Raw genomic sequence first — 15,652 nt, 5'->3', positions numbered from 1 at the left:
ACACAGAGTGTGTGGAGATGAAGGAGGACACAGAGTGTGTGGAGATGAAGGAGGACACAGAGTGTGTGGAGATGAAGGAGGACACAGAGTGTGTGGAGATAGAGAAGGGCACAGAGTGTGTAGATAAAAGGGGCACAGAGTGTATGGATGGAGGGGGCACAGAGTGTGTGGAGATGAAGGAGGGCACAGAGTGTGTGTGTGGATGAAGGGGGCCCAGAGTGTGTGGATGAAGGGGGCACAGAGTGTGTGGAGATGAAGGAAGACGAAGAGTGTGTGGAGATGAAGGAGGACACAGACTGTGTGGATGAAGGAAGCACAGAGTGTGTGGATGGAGGGGGCACAAAGTGTGTGGAGATGAAGGAGGGCACAGAGTGTGTGTGGATGAAGGGGGCACAGTGTGTGCTAGATGTAAATTATTCTTTGACAGAAATATAATTGGATTGGATTTATGTGTATTATTTTTGTATACAACTAAAGTATTTGTGTCCTGACCTAAATACTTATTACGTTTTTTTGACTACTTATAATACGGGACTGCTTGGTAATTATTTTGGAGGGGTGCCTTGAAAAAATTATGGAGACTCTAAGGGTGCCGCGAACTGCAAAAGTTTGGGATCCACTGGCTTAGAGAATTAAGCAATGATCTCTCAGGTTGGCTGTTGCCATACTCACCTATGGGTTGGGTTTGAGAGGATTTTGTGTGTGATCCCTTTTTCGCTGCGGTCTTGGTAATTCCTTAGCAGGTCCATGTAGCTGATACCTGTCAGAGAGTTCTCTAGACCACATCTCGCCAGGAAAAGGTTAAAGTGCTCATCTTTCAGCTTTAAGTCAAACTTCTCCAACACTGACAGAAAATCTTCTTTCTCAACCTTAATGCAAATCAGAGAGTGAAACCTTCTATTACTTGTTTGAATAGATTGTCACCAGGTTCAATGTTGTTTTTTATTTGCTTATGACATTGTGCCTTGTGCCGTGGTTACTCTGAGTCATAGCCGCATTAAGACCCCGTGGGGCCCTAAGCAACAAGCTGATTTGGGCCCTCTACTACACTCTGTGTATCAAAAAAAATAACATATAAACAGGTTTAGATAAAAAAGGCCCCTAAAAGCCTCCTGGGCCCTAGGCAGACCCTAGGTTGCCTAATGGATGATCCGGCTGTGTCTCTGACCCTATTCCGAGAGAACCGTCTTCCTGCAGTCCTTACAGCAGGAGCCCATCTTTGGTGTATTATCTGGTGCACAAGGCAATATGTTATAATCAAAAAAGTACACGTTGAACCTGTTAGATTCTCTTTAGTCTAATTGACCAGTAACCAAGTTTCAGGACCCATACTTTAGTTATGAATAAATTATGTATTTCCTTTTCAATTACATTATAGATGGCTGCATGTTAAGCATATTATTTTATTAAAATATCACTGTACCTAGGTACTTATATAAAACAATATTAAATATATCTTAATAGTTTATTACTTGGTAACACACAGTAGATTTGTAAAAGAGAATTAAGTGACACTAATAAAAGATGTTAAGATCAGGTTAAGAAACCCCAATGTACTATGTGATTATTACATTATATAGTACATACTGCTCATATAATAACAGGAGAGAGTTGAGGGAAAGAAGATTTCTAAGTACCTAGTCTGTCCTTGTACAATGCACAGATCCATCTTTATTTTTAAACTATTTGACTCCTCACTCTCATCTGCATAATCATTAAGCAGCTTATATAAGTAAAGAAAGTAAACAAGTAAAAAGTAATCATTCCAGGAACAATGGTGTAGATAGCTTTTATATATTACTGAATCAATAGAAATGTATTTTTGCCCACCTTGCCGATTCTTTGTGAGTCATGCTTCTCAAATTCTTCTTTCATGCTCCGAAAACCCTCCCTAAATTTATCTTTCAACCATTTCTCGATGTTGAGCGAGGCCTTCCGTTCCAGCTCAGCCCGGGATATTTCTCTAGATTGTCCTAAGTAGAGAGACGGGTTAAGCAACACAGGCTGCAATTCTTCCTTACCGGAACTCCAAAATAAGTGAACAGCGATACTACAGTAAATAAGATTGATCCTAACTGTTATGATGATGCAACTTACAATTTACATATGTTTGCTGCATGTACAAATATAGTACTCTGCATAAAAATGTTGATATCTCAAAGGTTGTAATTGTTCTGTGCAGGTGATGATCTATAATGAAGGACAGGCTGCTGTCTGCCGTGCTGTATGACAATATGTATATTGAAAGGTTTACTAAATTAGCGCACTAGAGCAATTGGAGATCAAAGGGATATCATATATTTTGGATTAGTACACTGAGCAAATTGGACAATATTTATAAAATCAGTAACGTATTATTATCATTATTATTATTATTATTATTATTATTATTTTATTTTTTAATATTATTTGTGTGGTTTATTTGTAAAGTAAGCCAGTGCTAGCAGTGCCAGATAGTGGGGAAAACAGGTCATACATAAAACAGGGACATACAAGGTCTGTGTGAGGAAAAAAGGGTAGGGAGGGCCCTGTTCATGACATAGATTAACAGAAAAAATATTTACATTGCTATATTATATCCTATATTATATTATATGCTATATTATATCTTATTGCTATATTATATATACATAGCTCTGCTGTCCTCTCTGAATTTGATACAAAGGTATCCAGTGAGCAGTTTTATCTGCAATGTATTTAGTACAATTTGCAGAAGAACACACACAAGTCAATACATTAAAGCTATCTCAAGATGAAATGCCCCTTTAACTTTAGTTCTAAGTGGTCTATTTGTTCTCCCTCTTCATGCTTCCAACCTTATTAACTGCCATGTATATATTTGCCTACTCTCCAGGAATTTCCGGGAGGCTTCAGAATTTCTGGAGAGTAGGTAAACCTCCCAGACCCTGTAAAATGCCGAAATTCACGACATTGAATTGCGGGGGGGCTTAATTGCGTCATTAAGCCCCACCCCCGCTATTCAACACCTTGAATTTCTGTATTTCGGGGGATTTGTGGGACCAGCTGATTGCTATTTATCAAGTAAAATATACACTGATTTTAATGGACCTTTTTTCTTAAAAATTGAGCCAACATTTTTGGATGAAATAGCCAAAGTTTGCTTTGGATCATGTTCCACATATGAAAAAATACACTAATTTTGTCCAGTAGGAACGTGGCTAGACATCATTAGGACAAAGACCAGTCCCTCATTGCTACTTGCTTACCTTTTGTGTTTCTACTGCTAGAAGAATTATTCTGGATTTCATTTCCGAGTCTTTTCAGCAGTAAATCTCCTTTAACCACACCTGTCCCATCCACATCATATCTAAAGTATGGTTAGTGGAGGATTGGACAAATTAGAATTCATAGATAAATGCACAGGAGTAACACAAATCACTGGACAAGTTCAGGTCAATGACAGTCAGAATCTGTTCTTTTCTCCAATATGCTGAATTCATATACTCACTGGGATGTTAAGCACAAGTCAATTTAAGATACGTATAAAAATAGTCAGGTTCTGGGCGCTTGTAAAGCAAAGATATATCAATTTAATATTGATAGGTCCACAATACGCTCCGGACGGAACGAGACAGCTTAGATGTGTTAAACAATAAACATGCATCAATTGACACTGCCGAAAACAATGATAATTGTAAAAAACACAACAAACTCTGTGTGATTGCAAATATGGTTAGAGTGCACTTGCAAGCTACTAAAATATGCAATGACAATTGATATGAACCGCAAAAAGAAAATGTAAGGAAATATAATGTCCAGAGTTGTAAATCAAAATGTTGGTGATGATGAAAAGTGCAAGCAAAAATGAAATTGGTAGCCGTTACTCACATGAAGCAGGGATGTCTGGCTGTCTATAATGCAGACAGGCACTTAGTAGCGGTCCCAGAGTCTGTGCTGATGAGGTTAGATATAACGTTGATTTCAATGTTAAAAAGCACCCAGCTGAATGCCAATTATTGAAACAAGAAAGAAGAAGAAAGTTCTTCTAGTTCCTAAAAGGAAATCCTCTCCTTCTTGTTGAAAGAAAAAATGATCCCGCTCAAATAGCGTGTGCACGCTGCGGGATATCTCCGTGTTGAGATTAAATGTATAGATATCAAAATGCCTCCAATAATGGACAGGTACCCAGCAGAATATAGGTGGTGATGATCCAAATGTAGTCCTCCTAATCCCCAAACGTAGTCTCTCTCTTTCTCATAAAGTTAAGGCTAAACAGGGGAAGCGGTAGTGCTGCTGCGGATGAGCGCATACACGCTACAGGCTGGTCTCCGATGTGGATGTCTGTATATGGTAATGTAAGATGCTAGCATGCTAGTAAGTTGAATAAAACTGAGTTGAGGGACAGTCTCCAACGCGTTTCGCCTGGTGACAATGGCCAGTGGGCTTCCTCAGGGATAGTAATGTCCAACTGGTCTTCCTAGCCAGTTTTTAAAGAGATCCGGATGTGCCAATCAGCCAAGAGGCAATAGAGTAATTAAGTAATTAGCGAATAAATATGAGTACTGGTGATTGCACAACAATCCAACAGGCATGATGGAAAAAACATCAAAAGAAAACAATAGTGCACTAGTTGCAAAACAAAAAGGGAGCTTGTTTGAACATATATAGAAAAATATATATAAATAGATCTGGTTGCATAAATATTAATGGGTGATGTACATGGTATATATATGAAATGAACAAAAATAAATAAATAAAAATAAAAATAAAAATAAAAATAAATAAATAAATAAAAATAAAAATAAAAAAATAAATATATAAAAATAAAAATAAAATAAAATAAATATGAAAATAAAAATAAAATAAAATAAAAAAATATATATAAAAATAAAAATAAAATAATAATAATAAATAATAATAAAAAATAAAAATAATAAAAAAAATATAAAATAAAAATAAAAATAAAAATAAAATTAAAAATAAGTATAAGTATAAAAATAAAGTGGGAATATGGTATAGCTGGCATATTATTCCCATTGTATCAATGTGTATAAGGACAAATATAGTGGATATATTATGAGTGGAGAAAATAACCCAGGTCAAAATCCACATTCAATCCTTTTGGGATCAGGGTTTTAAGATTAAAAATCCATCTCGCCTCTTCTTTTGAAATGAGGGAAATGAAATCTCCACCTCTCCAAGGTTTATGAACTTTACATATTCCTAAAAACTGAAGTTTAGTGTGGTCGTGGTTATGATGTTTAAGAAAGAGAGGGATCTAGAATATGGTTATCATGTATTACCAACAAATAGAGAATCACATTCTCACATATATGCACAATCTCAAAACAAGAAACTAGTTGCAACACCTAATATACATGGCAGATCCAACCATACACCAAAGAAGAGATCTCACCGATTGAATGTACCTAGATCTCCTCTTATTAGGAATCCACCTAAATATAGAGCCTACAATAGGGTCTATAAACCATTAGACCAACGGAATTTAGGACCACCTCTAGGCACTCCTAGGACCAAACAGTGTAGACAGGATATAGCTGCCAAGGAAGGCTTCAAGAGCGGCATTAAGGAAGCGCGGCACCTTTTATCCAAGGACCAGTCAACATTGTTAGACAAACTTAAACACATCGATCCACATCAGGGAGAAATTGAACCTGAAGAACCTGATGCAGATGATTTAATTGAGCATTTTTTAGAACTAGCCCAAGGAATCCAGGATACACCTCCAAGTCCAAAAAGCATCAGAAAGAGAAAGGAAAGATCATCATCACGAGAGGAAAACGAGGAGGATCTAAGGTCAGTAGAGAAAGAAGGAGCAAGGCCCAAAACCAAAATACAGAAAAATCCACGGAATGCAATACAGAGCCCAATATAGGAGCTAGAGGTATATTTAATCTGAGTAGTCAAACACTAACTAAACCTCAAATGGATCTACTAGGTAAAGGCCTTAAATTTGCCCCCAATAGACCACTCAACAAGTTTGAGACTTATATAGACTTGCATGAATTCATCAGAAATCTCACACTAAAGAAGTTTTTCCTTGCCCATCCATCTGTTTCAGGAACTAATCTGTCTAACAAAGATAACATTTCCACTTTATATCATCACACTCAACTAAAACCTAAGTCTACCTTCTTTCCCACACACTGCAAGGGACCATATTTAGAGACCTTCCAGAAGTTAGTGGAGAATGATCTTGACAAACTCAACATCTAGCCAAGGAACAGAATTTACAATATTACCAAACCGGAAAGAGAAGCTCTAAAAGATCTACAATCCAACAAAAATCTGGTTATCAAACCAGCAGATAAGGGGGGTGGAATTACCCTCCTGGATCAATCTTCATATCTTTTGGAGATAGAGAGCCAGCTAAACGATACCTCCACCTATAGAAAATTATTGGGGGATCCCACTCGGAAGTATAAAGCAGAACTCACTATACTTCTCAATAGAGCTCTCCAACAAGGTATTTTTGACCAAAGCAGAACATCAGTTTCTAAGCACTCAACATCCACGACTACCGGTTATATACTGTATACCCAAAATCCACAAATCCATCACTCACCCACCTGGCCGACCAATCATATCTGGGATTGATTCACTTACTACACACCTCTCTAGTTACATTGACACTTTTTTACAACCCGCAGTTATCACACAGAGGAGTTACCTCCGTGATACTGGTCATGTCTTACAGATTTTACAAAATATAATTTGGCAAACTGGATATTTACTTATGACATGTGACGTCTGTTCACTCTATACCATCATTGACCATGAGACAGGCTGTGAGCATGTCCAGCACATTCTCACAACAGAAACAAGTATCCCGACTGATCAGATACAGTTTATCATGCAAGCTATTGAATTTACATTACATCACAACTATTTTTGGTTTAATGGAGGATACTATGAGCAGGTTCGCGGGACTGCGTTGGGCGCGAAGTTCGCTCCCAGTTACGCGAACCTGTTCATGGCCCATTGGGAAAATCTTACCATATGGCATAACAACCCATATAGTTCACACATTCTTGGATGGTAGAGATACATAGACGATGTGCTATGTATATGGACCGGTAATGTGGACACACTCCAAGAATTTCTCAAATATCTAAATACGAATGATTTCAACCTCAAATTTACCGCTCAGTTTAGTGATACCAGAGTTGAGTTTTTAGATTTGGACGTTTCTATCGTCGACAATTGTATACAAACTAAAACTTATCTGAAACCTGTAGATTGTAATTCGTACATCCCAGCATCTAGTGGACATTTGAAGAGATGGCTCACTAAAATACCAAAAGGACAGTTCTCTCGAATCAGAAGGAATTGCTCTAATCTGGCACTATATGAGGAACAATCTGAGGTTTTGAAGACTAGATTCCTTGAAAGAGAGTATAATGATGTTGAAATACATAAAGCATTCGAACAAGTTAGAGACACACAGAGCTACCTTACTTCCATCAAAAGTAAATAAGGACATGTCAAATCCTGTACCACCGGCCCTCATCACAAAATACAATTCCAATCATAAAGAACTCGAAAGAATTGTAAGGAAGCATTGGCACATATTACGCATGGATGAGCATCTGAAGGACATCCTTCCCTGACATCCAAGGATCATTTATAGAATATCAGATTCACTTAACACTAAGCTCGTCAAGTGCTGTATTCCAAAAACAACTGCAGAAAAATGCCAACAGAGTTGGCTGGAAGAGAAAAGTGGGGGCTTTTATTATTGCAATAGGTGCCATGCCTGCAAAACTATTAATCATAAGGGAACAAAGCCCATCACCAACTTCCACTCTCATACCACAGGTGACTCCTTTCAGATCAAAACCAAAATCACCTGTGATACTATGGGTGTGGTTTATCTGTTGGAGTGCCCGTGTGGACTATAATATGTAGGGCGTACTATCCGGAAACTTCATGTTAGAATTTCAGAGCACCTTCGCAACATCACCAATCAGTTAGATAACCATACCGTAGCATCTCATTTTCTTAAACATCATAACCACGACCACACTAAACTTCAGTTTTTAGGAATATGTAAAGTTCATAAACCTTGGAGAGGTGGAGATTTTATTTCCCTCATTTCAAAAGAAGAGGCGAGATGGATTTTTAATCTTAAAACCCTGATCCCAAAAGGATTGAATGTGGATTTTGACCTGGGTTATTTTCTCCACTCATAATATATCCACTATATTTGTCCTTATACACATTGATACAATGGGAATAATATGCCAGCTATACCATATTCCCACTTTATTTTTATACTTATACTTATTTTTTATTTTATTTTTATTTTTATTTTATTTTATATTTTTTATTATTTTTATTTTTTATTATTTTTTATTATTATTTATTATTATTATTTTTTTTATTTTTTTTTCATATTTATTTTATTTTATTTTTATTTTTATATTTTTTTTATTATTATTATTTTTTTATTATTATTTTTATTTATTTATTTATTTTTGTTCATTTCATATATATACCATGTACATCACCCATTAATATTTATGCAACCAGATCTATTTATATATATTTTTCTATATATGTTCAAACAAACTCCCTTTTTGTTTTGCAACTAGTGCACTATTGTTTTCTTTTGTTGTTTTTTTCCATCATGCCTGTTGGATTGTTGTGCAATCACCAGTACTCATATTTATTCGCTAATTACTTAATTACTCTATTGCCTCTTGGCTGATTGGCACATCCGGATCTCTTTAAAAACTGGCTAGGAAGACCAGTTGGACATTACTATCCCTGAGGAAGCCCACTGGCCATTGCCACCGGGCGAAACGCGTTCGAGACTGTCCCTCAACTCAGTTTTATTCAACTTACTAGCATGCTAGCATCTTACATTACCATATACAGACATCCACATCGGAGACCAGCCTGTAGCGTGTATGCGCTCATCCGCAGCGGCACTACCGCTTCCCCTGTTTAGCCTCAACTTTATGAGAAAGAGAGAGACTACGTTTGGGGATTAGGAGGACTACATTTGGATCATCACCACCTATATTCTGCTGGGTACCTGTCCATTATTGGAGGCATTTTGATATCTATACATTTAATCTCAACACGGAGATATCCCGTAGCGTGCACACGCTATTTGAGCGGGATCATTTTTTCTTTCAACAAGAAGGAGAGGATTTCCTTTTAGGAACTAGAAGAACTTTCTTCTTCGTTCTTGTTTCAATAATTGGCATTCAGCTGGGTGCTTTTTAACATTGAAATCAACGTTATATCTAACCTCATCAGCACAGACTCTGGGACCGCTACTAAGTGCCTGTCTGCATTATAGACAGCCAGACATCCCTGCTTCATGTGAGTAACGGCTACCAATTTCATTTTTGCTTGCACTTTTCATCATCACCAACATTTTGATTTACAACTCTGGACATTATATTTCCTTACATTTTCTTTTTGCGGTTCATATCAATTGTCATTGCATATTTTAGTAGCTTGCAAGTGCACTCTAACCATATTTGCAATCACACAGAGTTTGTTGTGTTTTTTACCATTATCATTGTTTTCGGCAGTGTCAATTGATGCATGTTTATTGTTTAACACATCTAAGCTGTCTCGTTCCGGCCGGAGCATATTGTGGACCTATCAATATTAAATTGATATATCTTTGCTTTACAAGCGCCCAGAACCTGACTATTTTTATACATATCTAACATTGTTGGGAGTTTAGGGGTCCCCCATACACTCTCAGGTTTGCATTTGGCTGCTTCATACATTTGGAGGAAGCGCAGCCTATCCCTCTTTTTCAACAAGTCAATTTAATCAGTTCCAAACCAGAGCAACTGTAGCTATTTCCATACATCCACTCATTGTTTGTCATAAATAGTATTTTTTGGTTTATATGTTATAAATAAGCCGTCCTGTTATCTATGTAAATATACGGTTTATTCATTCACTGATTAAATACTTCTTTTGGAAATAAATCACAATAGAGGCTTTTGTAATTGACTATTCAATTGTAAAATACACCATTGTTGCACATGTATGCAGCGATACTGGTTCTATACCGCCATGTATGTGACCCAAAATGATTAGCATAACTGGAAAACCGTTGATGGAAATCACCAGATCATTTTCTATCATGCCTGTAAATCCGGTTAGTAGGTGACTGCCCTCTGCTCGTATTTGTGGTCATGTGATACCCACAATAACAGACACTGACGTCATAGAGGCAGATATATGGCCTAATTGGCAAATGTGTGCGCCCAGCTTCAAAAGTGGAGAACTGAAAAAGGGCTTAGCTTGTGCAAGGGTATTACCTTATAGTTGGTCCCCTTACTATAAGAACTGATTGTTAGACAGTTCCTGAAGGCACCAGACAACCCATTAATGATTGTTTGACAAGCAATAAAAGCCCCCAAAGACTGGTACACACTTTACTAACCAGTTTGTGCCCAACTGGTAGAGTGTATTCTGTGTACTAAGAAGGATTTCATTAGAACATGACCCTGTCCCAGTAACAAAGATAGCAACTCCTCTTCAAAGGAGGATTGTCACTTACAGTCTTCATTTAAAATAAGTTGGCGATTTATTTCACCCATTTAAGGACAGGAAATAAACTAAAATATTCATTAAATAGGTTTACCATTGTAACTGAAATATAATAATGGGAGGTGAATATGACCTTTTACAAAGTTTGTTAAACTCTTCATCTTCCATGTAGAATCCAAGTTGTCCAAGAATGTCTCTGAATTCCGGGGGTAAGATCCTTGTCGATCCATCCGGCTTCTTCTGTGATATCAGTTCAGAAAGATCCATAAACCTAGTTTTTAGAAGGATACAGTGTATTTTTAGAAACAATCTATCAAAGCGTATTTTAATACTTAGTTATGAGACATAAGATGTGTTATTTAATGTTATGTGTAATACATTCTGCAGATTTCAGGTTTACCCATAAAAAGTCCAGGCACTCTACAGAGATCTTCTATAAAACTGGAGGGCGGATAAGATGGAGGGAAACTCTCTTTAAAATTATGTTACATTAAAGCTGGGTACACACTAAGGTTTTTCACCCAATTATTGTGCCAGTCACACGATAAACGACTGTTAAGCCCAATATTGCGTTAGTCTGTGCACTCCCACGATCATGTTTTATCGTACCAAAGCACATTGTATTGTTTCATTTGATTTTATAACCAGACTAAAAATCTCTATAAACGATGGAACGATGTCGGGCAAATTCCGCAGTGTGTGTGCACTCACATCCAGCGGTGTAGGCAGATCCACATAGTGTTTACAGAGTCATGATCTTTTCAGCAGATGGTTATGACAGATGAGGAACACAGATCTGAAGGTAACTAGTGTTAAATGTGTATAGTGTGTACGGATCAGGGGCGGGCTGCCCCGGGGGGCAGGGGGGCAGTGGCCCCCCGGGCCGCTCGGTCAGACCGCTATTAGGGCCGGGGGGTAGGCCGGCCGGCCGCCCCCCCGGGTGCAATATAGAAAATTTTCACCGGCAGCCGCATCTGATTACATCAGATGCGGCCGCGTCAGCACACAGGCGGCCGCATCACATGACAGGGGATGCGGTCGCATCCCGTTTTATGCGATGCGGCCGTCTGTGTGCCCCCCGGCCATCACTCTCCCAGCCCGCGCCTGGTACGGATGAATCGGTATGAGGGACTTCCAGTCCTTGGTAAAATCGCAACAGATATCTCATCATGAGAAATTTTCTGTAGTGTGTACCCAGCTTATCTCCATATTCTGTAAAATACAATCACTGGCGATTTGCAGATTTGCCGGTTATCAGCTATCGGCTTTGATACATTTAAACCCAGGATTCATTTTGCTGAAATATATATTTTAATTCAAAGTGAAATTAGATAACAATACACCATAAAGTTATAGTCACCAAAACAGTTACCTGGAAAATATGCATTTTGTGACAAAGTACAGAAGCTTTGGTCACATTGAAAATCAGAATTAGAGAGAAATACTATCGCAATCTGTAGCAAGACATACTGTACTTCCATAAAATGTTTCCCAGTCCTCACATTAGAATATTGCACAGTACAATTACACTAGTGCACCATAAAAATCAAAAAGGAAATCAAAGCAAATAATGATAACAAAAATTAAAGCAACAAAACTATAATATGTCAGACAATAATAATTTTAACTTTGAATAAAATTTAATAAAAGCTGGATTTCTATGCAAGCAGTCCTACAACTTGCACTATGATGTCACTTTACTTGAATCCAGTCACAAGTATAGTAAAGGAAGGGTGTATAAATAAAAACTTCAATAAAGTTAATAAAGTTTTAAGGGAACTTCTTGCAGGAAGTATCCCAGTGATTGATGCTGAGCACCATAATAGCAACCAATTGAGTATGACTGATCAGACTGGCTGCTGTGATTGGATAAATGGCCTTACCATTCTCTATGATACATGATATCCAGTTTATATGGCAGCACAGGTTTATACCATGGACTCATTAGGGGTGGGGGAGTGCCGGACACGTGCCTTGGGCCCCCCTCTTACAAGGGGTCCACCTGGACTGGCTCGAGGAGTGCCAGATGGGGACCTGATGTCTGGCTCTTCCTCCAGGACCAGCCACCTTCCTTCATATGCCTGTGGCAGATCTTATGACCTGTTCCTCCCGTCACCTAGGTGTAGCTGCCTCCTAGTATCCCTGTCACTGACACATGTAACATGGGACGCACACCACATGACAGACACCATCCCATGTGTGCAGGCTTCAAAAGAGAGAGACAGTCGTGCGCACTGTATTGCTTATGTATTTGTCTAAAAGGACAGCCATATTTCACCATAGGGGCCCCTTTGTCTTAAGTGCCCTCCCAGGGCCTTTATCCAGCTCTAGCCGAGGCCCCATCACAAAATTTAGGGGGACCAGTGATGCTGCATAGCCTGTGTGTGTTTAAATAGAGAAGTATCTAACGTCACAGACAGCCATCCATACATGCATTCACTGGAAACAACTAATTGGTCTCTCAGTCTATAAACTGCACCTAAACAGTGCACAACTATATAATATAGGCCTCTTGGCTCAACAACATTAAATGGACCTACGTGGCCAGACGTACTTGCTTAGTTCTCTATAAGCAAGTACGCCTGGCCACGAAGGTCCATTTAGGTCCAGGACAGCGGCAATGCAAGGCCAGGTGTTTGGTTTGTTTATGAATAAGCACAATAGCAAATAGCCGTATAACTAGCACTTCACAAGCACCTTGGTCAGTTACATACATCACAGATGGAAGATGCTGCTCTTACTTTGGCTTTGTCTTCAGCTGTACGTGGACTTGGGATGCTGTCCAAGCTTTGTCTTCTGCTCTTCTGCTAACTGGATCCAGCCAGGTTGGACGTCCAGACGGTACAGGATCTCTGACTGCTGCATACAGCTCTTCAAACTTTATTATGGTCTTTTCATGAAGCTTCAGCCTAGTGTCAGTAGATATGTGCATAGTAAGATACACTGGTCTGTCACGTAGCGACTCTACATGTAAATATATAAGTTCTACCCTGCGGTGCCTGGTAAGTATGCAGGGAAACAATACAAGGTCTTGTCCCTGCAGCCTTTATTCTCAGGCTCTGCCATTAGTGCTGCTTCCTATAATACTTCTACAGATGAAACATAATAATAGACCATGTATAGTGACCAGAGAGTGGACAGGTTTAATAAAAAAAATATATATTTTATATAAAACCTGATTCCCAAGAATACAGGAAAATGATAACAGTTGCTAGAATGTAATAATCAACAACAATTAGCTGATCAGAGAACTGCAAAACAAAATATTACTCCTACTTAATTATTTAAAGTGATATTTTATATACACTGACGCCAGGCACAAACAATGTGTGTTAAAAGTCAGCAACTGTATTTAAAATATATAAATATATTATGTATTTTTTATTTTAGATATTGCTAAATTATTTATTTAATAACTTGTTTCCACATATGTATATATATTTACGTTTCATCCAAAACACAGAAAACCTTGCAGCACAAAATAATGAAATTGAAAATTCCTAGTAGTAAAAAAATGCAGGTGGTGAAAACAACATATACATCATATAGACCCTACACATCATTTATAATAGACATATCGCTGGTTTTCAGGTCACATACCTTAAAAGAAGTTGCTGAAACTGTCTAGAGCTTATGAGTCTCCCAAGGAATTTTGTTAACATTATGAGCAGAACATCCCTGCAAGACACAAATGGCATCAGTAGCAAGTAGTTGGCAACATCACACAGTATAAGCTTCTCTAATGTCTCTCACACACATTTATTTAATAGATAAACTCACTATAGTTCACTTTTATTTACTTTCATATGTTATCAACCTACCACTTTAGCAGAGCCAATATTAAGCCTATCAATTCGTTCGGAACTAAGTAGTGACATCACTAACCATGAGACACAAAGTGATGTCACCAGTTCCTAGTGAATTCATAGTCTACAATCTCCTCAATATCTTCCCAGCCAACCAAATAACTGCCACCACTGAATGTAACAAATGCAGTTACAACTTTAGCAGTTCTGAGGATTCTCATTGGCCATGAGAGATGCCGCTTACAGCGGCCAACAGCATGAAAGCAACTACTTGTTGATTTAGACCACAGGTTATTGTGATGGATCTCATGAAATTGTAGAGAGATATATGATAAACATGGCTGTATTTACCAGTGGGTGCCTAATGGAAGCAGAAGCTGAGGGCAGCTACTTCCTGTACAGCCGTTATGTGTCAAATACATTTTTTTCTTCATCCATCAGCAAATAAAAAGTGAAAATCAACTTGTGAGTTGATCTGAGAAGGGGATTGTGCAGTGTATCCTGCTCCGTGGCATGGCTGGTGAAACCAGAGGGTAAAGTGTATAAAGGAGGAATGGCTAAGAAAAGGGCCTGGTTATCAGCACCAAAATTTGTGTGTCTATAGGGTATAATGATGTAAATCCAGCCCTGATGACAAAACATAAGTCTCAAGTAAGCAACATCTAATAAAGAAAATTAGGATTATTATAATTAATAACATTTATTTATATAGTGGCAGCTTACTCCACAGCACTTTACAATTTGGAAGAAACACAGTAGTAAAACAAGACTGAATATTAAAAAAAAATAGGCAAAGAAATATGACAGCCCTGTTCCCAATCTTACAATCTATTTTATCTTACTGATCTGGATACATTCATAGACTCAGTAATGGCAGTGTTATTTTTCTGAATTCTCATTCCCTGTTGTAGCAGTAGGAGAAGTGGCGGTATGACGTACCACCGTACACTAGTCCACTCTGAACCCTGATTGCAATATTTATCGACGATGGCTTACATGCAAGTTAATATTGTCTGAAATCAGGGTTTCTAAGAAAGCATTTTTATATGCAAATGCAAATCCCTTTAAATCACCAACCTGTTCACTTGTCCTTTGCCTTCTGGATCATTGTTTTTAAACAGTTGTCTTAGGCTGAAATATCCCCCGGATCTCAGCTTTTCACGTAACACATGCTCCAACTGCAATGAACATTAATGTCATTTCTATGCAAACGTTATACTGACCCAAATATAATTTCCTATATTTCCTCACACTTCACAATTCTAATACAATGTCAAGGATATAGTAAACATAAAGTACAGAAGACTTTATATTTTAAAGAAAAATGTCTAATTAGA

The 15,652-nt window shown here is 38.0% G+C and overlaps 1 protein-coding gene across 1 annotated transcript in view; it reads right to left on the bottom strand.

Moving 5' to 3' along the window:
• LOC142139400 (EF-hand calcium-binding domain-containing protein 6-like) overlaps positions 1–15,652 on the bottom strand; it is a 101,059-nt gene that overhangs the window by 69,502 nt on the left and 15,905 nt on the right. Inside the window, exons 3-9 of the mRNA XM_075196975.1 lie at positions 15,393–15,493; positions 14,110–14,187; positions 13,251–13,418; positions 10,643–10,780; positions 3,228–3,328; positions 1,831–1,973; positions 673–869 (exon numbers count right to left, since the gene is read on the bottom strand). Of these exons, the coding sequence (XP_075053076.1) occupies positions 673–869; positions 1,831–1,973; positions 3,228–3,328; positions 10,643–10,780; positions 13,251–13,418; positions 14,110–14,187; positions 15,393–15,493 (926 nt within the window). The remainder of the gene's footprint in view (positions 1–672; positions 870–1,830; positions 1,974–3,227; positions 3,329–10,642; positions 10,781–13,250; positions 13,419–14,109; positions 14,188–15,392; positions 15,494–15,652) is intronic.

This window comes from Mixophyes fleayi, chromosome 1 (genome assembly GCF_038048845.1).
Source record: "Mixophyes fleayi isolate aMixFle1 chromosome 1, aMixFle1.hap1, whole genome shotgun sequence".
Lineage (NCBI taxonomy): Eukaryota > Metazoa > Chordata > Amphibia > Anura > Limnodynastidae > Mixophyes > Mixophyes fleayi.
The sequence above is the reverse complement of the archived record's forward strand: the minus strand, read 5'-3'. Positions and strand labels throughout refer to the sequence as shown.